Here is a 5,413-nt window from a genome sequence, read left to right as displayed (position 1 = left end):
CGTTTGATGGATGTTTTGTTGTTATTGAGTAAGCATCATACATGCTTTCACATTGTTGGTTCACATTTGTTATCATTGTTTAATGTTTACAAGGTATCAAATTCCTAGTGATGACATGATTGAATTGTCCTTTTGGTATGAACCATTTAAATCGATTTCATATATTCCATTATTGGTACAAGTGTCAAAATAGAACACATTATCTTTAAACATAGAGATGTTTTCAGAATCAAAGTCAAACTTGTAACGAAAACCTTGTTCATACAAACGAGAAGTAGAGATAATATTTCTGGTTATACCAAGTACATAACAACAATTGTTCAAAATAAGATAAAGGCTATTTAGAAGCAAAAGATGATATTGTCTTATGGCTTTGATAGCTACTCGAGTGTCATTGCCCACATGAAGATCCAAATCACCATCTCTATGTTCTCTAACATTCCTTAGTCACTGCAAATCATTGCAGATGTTAGTACCACTTCCAGTATCAAATACCCAAGAATTAGTACATAATGCATACTATTCAATTACATATATAACTGAGGTGCCAATCATGTTATCCTTGTTATTCTTAACTTCCTCCATGTATTTGGGAGAGTTACGTTTCCCATGTCCCTTCTCATTACAGTGAAAGCAATCAGAGTCAGCAGCAGGTTTGGGCACAGGAGTTGGGTTGGTAGCAGGAGGCTTCCCTTTATCCTTTCTCTTACCCTTGCCTTTCTTTAAGGTCTCGCCTTTCCCCTTACCAACATTATTACCAGATTTCTTCTTGTATATTTGACCCTCGCGGATCATCAACAATTGATTGTTCCCATATTTCTTGATGTTTGCCTCAACATTCTTGAGCATTTTATGAAGCTCATTAATGCTCCTCTCCCAGTCATTCATTTTAAAGTTCATCACAAATTGTTTGAAATACTTGGGCAATAAGGCTAGGATCACATCCGTAGCTAGCTCATCCCTAAATGGGAATCCAAGATGGGCAAGTTGCTCAACATAAACATTCATTTTGAGCACATGTGCACTCACAGAAGATCCCTCAGCCATCTTGGAACCAATGAAAGCATTCAAGGGCTCAAACCTCTCTTGCTTAGCCTGAGCTTGAAACATGATTCTTATATGCTCAATCATATCAAATGCTTCATGAAACTCAAAAGTTTCTTGAAGCTCAGGGGTCATTGTTGCAAGCATGATGCATGTCACTTCGTTCGAATCATTTACATGTTTCGCCCGAGCATATTTCAATGCTTTGGCAGCATTGACTAGGAGTTCTTCCAGGATTTGTTCAACAAGGACATAGTCCTTTTTCTCAAGCTTGAGGACAATTCTAAGTTTCCTGAACCAATCAAGAAATTGGGGTCCGCTTAGTTTTTCCTTTTTGAGGATGGATCGAATGGTGAGAGATGAGGTGGTTACAGTCGGGGTAGTCATCCACAAAATAATAAGATTCATTTTAATATCTTTGATATAATTTCTTTTAAAGTTAATTACCCCTTAAATTAAATTTGAAAAGCTAATATCCACCTCACCCAAAATAACTTGAGGTGGTGACCCACAACACAAGTGATTTTGTTGATTGGTAGGTTGTGATAACCAATTACAATTCTTATGTAACTCTTAGATTAATGGGATCAAAAAAACATTAATTTGTTTTTAATGGCATTTTCATCCCATCCATTCCTCCAGACTCTTATGCTTAGGTGACCTTTATCACATAAGAAATTGATCAAATCATCCATTTAAAAATCTTGTGATTATATTTCACAAAAGGTTAGGTGACATTTATCCCATAAGTAAATATAAAATACTTTGGCCAATTTTTAACAATCCATATGAATAAGGTGACCCTAAAGTTCACAAGAGTTGCACAAAATTGCTAAGTGATTTTTAAGTGGATTGCATAGATTTGAAGCTTTATAAAAAGGCTTTTTATCAATGTTTTATTTTCTAGCATATTTAAAACATTTTGTGTCATGAACATTTCATGCATAAAATATATCATGACACATTTCAAAGTGTTACAAAAATTACAAAGTTGAAATATTACCAAATTCAATTTTACCAGTTAAAATTAATATTCGATATTATTTCGACGTAATAGTATTTGGAACCGGTTTTTAACCTTTTAATAAAACAACTTTTATTATTTAGTTATGGAGTTTGGATTAAGTTTAAAAGGCATTTAAAACTTTTTATATCTTTAAAAGTTTGGCTATTTAAGAGTTTTAAAAATTAAAATTCTATTTAATAAAAACTCATTTTAGACATCTTATGTTGGAAACTTTTATATAAAGTTCTAAGATGTTATTTTTTTGTGAAAATGTTTTTAGAATGGTAAACATATTTTCATACATTCAATATTTTAAAACAACAAAATATAAAAATCACAAGCATGCATTTAAAAATATATAAACAAAACCATTTTCTAGTAATATTTATTGTGAGCCATCAAAACAAATATTTAGTCATTTCCTAAAGGAATTATTAGCACACTTCAAGGTCTTCAAAAGATCCATGTCTTCATAAGAACTCAATGCTCCATCTTGAAACATTTTTTATAAAATAAAATACAACTAGCCTAAAAAAAACTAATTTATTACATACAAAGATGAACAAATGAAACAATACATATTTATCTATTACATCATCATGTGAATAAATAAATACCAGCAACAAATGTCATATTGGCTTGTTTATACACAACAACATATAAATATAAAAAACACTTTGTTTTTTCTAATGTAACTTTTATATATAACCAAATTGCATGGAAAAATGGTTATATAAAAATTAAACACCTTTTACAACAAGTTGCCAAAGAAAAAAAATATGGACATTTCTTTATCCAAAAAGAAATCCATGCTTGTTTTCCCAAAACCAAAGATTATCATAACACGAAAATCATTCTAACATTTAAAAGATGGCTCTGATACCACTGATTGCAATAACAAGAAACTTGATCTTCTCTACAAGTAATCCACCAACAAGATAAGGTACTCAAAATGCTAGTTTTCTTCTTGTATGACTTTGTTCTTTAAGCCTTAAGTGCTTAAACAATTAAGCACTAGAAGGAAGACACAAAGTAAGCACTAAAATCTAAAACACCAACTTCAAAAGCGGAGAGAGGCTCTCCCTTTGGTGCTCTCGGCTTTAGAGATAAATAGATAGGAGAAAGACCAAAAGAACTAACTACATTTCGTGCTCAAAAGTCCTCTTTTATACACCCATGTAAAATAAAGTCAAACCATTAAAATACTCTATAGTATTTTAAAGCATAAAGTGAAAGGGGGACAAAGTATGGACACCAACTTGGGAAGAAAACACAAGCAATCTCCCATACACTAGGCCATTTCGGCCATGATGACTTGGAAAAGACAAAAAATTTCACAAACTTTATTAACCATGGTAGAGTAAGTCTTTAAATTAATCATGGTTGATCAAAGGGTCCAAAACTTTATACATAACTTATTATATGATATCATATCATATAATGGCTAGTTTCTTGTTTCTTTTATTATTATTTACATAAAACAATAACTGTTCTCTAATTAAATACAAGAGTTGAATTTATTTATTAATATCAAACATATAATAAATATTCAATAAGTACCAACTTGATTAAGGTGTGACCCTATAGGATCATATGTTATTAGCAACATCACTCAATAATGATTCTTGAACTTATAGATCCAACATCACCAATGCACAACGGATTTAAAAATCACAACTTATATATCTCCCTTTGAAGAATAAATATATTATCATTTTAGAATTACTAGTGATTGAATCCCTGAAGTAATCTCTAAGCATGGGTTTATTCAATACCCAAAATCTCTTATTTCAAAGTACTCATGAATATTCCCGCAATCCCATGCAATGTCTAATTTCTATAGAAAATCTAGAATCGATTCATGAGTCTTAAATTACTGCTTACTTTAAAAAGTATGTATGGTTATGGATTTTGGAATAATTAGATTACTCACGAAGTAAAATTTGCAAAGCGAAACATAAGAATAAGTAATTTAAGAAGGTAGTATGATACTCATAAATAATTCTCTATTATTCATTCACCAATTTATTTCAAACTATAAAATAACTACTAAAACAAAGATCATATCTTAAGGCATTCCTCCTAGCATATTGATTGTGCTTGACCTTGCTCAGATTCTTTGTCAAAGGATCTATAGGATTATCTTCTGATGATACTCGTTTCTCTAGGAGTTGCCCTACTTCAATCTTATTTTTGATTTAGTGGCACTTTTTGTTGATATTCTTAGACATGCCATGGTCTTTCAGTTCTTTGGTCAAAGCAATCGCTCCTTCCTTATCACATAATAGTTCTATTGGCTCTTGAATGGTTTGGACTACTCCAAAATATCCGATGAAATTATTCAACCAAGCCACTTCCTTTCAGTGCATCAGTCACTAATATGTACTTTGATTCACAAGCATAATCAGCGAGGCCATTGACTCCTTGGAACTTTTCCAATTCACAGCTCCACCATTCAACAAAAAAAATCCAGCTAAACTGAGAACAAAAATTGAAACAATATGTTTGAAAGTTTGCATCACTATAACCACTCACTCTTAATGTGTCATTATTGCTAAGAACTAGAAACTTGTCCTTTGTTCTTTGTAGATACTTGAGAATATTCTTAAGTTCTATCTAATTGGCTCTGCCGGGATTTCCTTGAAATCGACTAACCATGCTCAAAGCATAACCCACATCTTGGCGTTACATTTGATATGATACATGATAGATCCTATAACCGAAGCATATAGGACTCAAATCATGTCATTTATTTCTTCCTCTATACTAGGACTTTGTGTCTTACTCAATTTGAAGTACAGTGAATGGGAAAATCCCTATTCTTAGAGTTCTCCATATTGAAACACTTCAATATTTTTTTCAAGTATGTACTCTAGCTAAGACCAATAAGACGATTATTTATATTCCTCAAAATTCTTATCCCAAGAATATCGGTTGCTTTCGCTAGATCATTGATAGAGAAACTCTTCACAAGCCAATATTTCACTTCTTTTTAGGTTAGAATGTCATTTCCTATAAGGAGTATGTTTCGTCGACACACAACACTAGGAAAGTTAGTATACTGTCACCAGCTTTAACATACACACATAACTCATCCTCACTCCTAGAGAATCCAGCCTGTACAACTTTCTCATGGAAGCAAATATTCCAGCTGTGAGATGATTTTTTTCAATCCATTAATTGATTTCTCAAGCTTACACACTCTATAAGGATACTTGGCATGTACAAAACCTTATGGTTGACTCATGTAGACGTCCTCTGTTAACATCCCATTTAGGAAAGTAGTTTTAACATCCATTTGTCATACCTCATAATCATAGAAGGCAACTATGGAAAGCATAATCCTAATGGACTTGATCCTAG

General features: G+C 32.1%; 1 protein-coding gene across 1 annotated transcript; it reads right to left on the bottom strand.

The window, feature by feature from the left end:
• Positions 1–519: 519 nt before the first annotated feature.
• On the bottom strand, positions 520–1,452 carry LOC145076539 (uncharacterized). The gene has a single exon (XM_079022374.1). It carries the CDS (start codon positions 1,450–1,452, stop codon positions 520–522), a length of 933 nt encoding a protein of 310 aa, XP_078878500.1.
• Positions 1,453–5,413: the final 3,961 nt, after the last annotated feature.

This window comes from Lactuca serriola, chromosome 9 (assembly GCF_051521515.1).
Source record: "Lactuca serriola cultivar US96UC23 chromosome 9, Lser_US96UC23_V15, whole genome shotgun sequence".
Taxonomy (NCBI): Eukaryota; Viridiplantae; Streptophyta; class Magnoliopsida; order Asterales; family Asteraceae; genus Lactuca; species Lactuca serriola.
This window is presented reverse-complemented; position numbering and strand designations above follow the sequence as displayed.

Excerpts from the sequence above, each read along its gene's own strand:
- LOC145076539 (XM_079022374.1), bottom strand. The coding sequence starts at position 1,452 with ATGAATCTTATTATTTTGTGGATGACTACCCCGACTGTAACCACCTCA.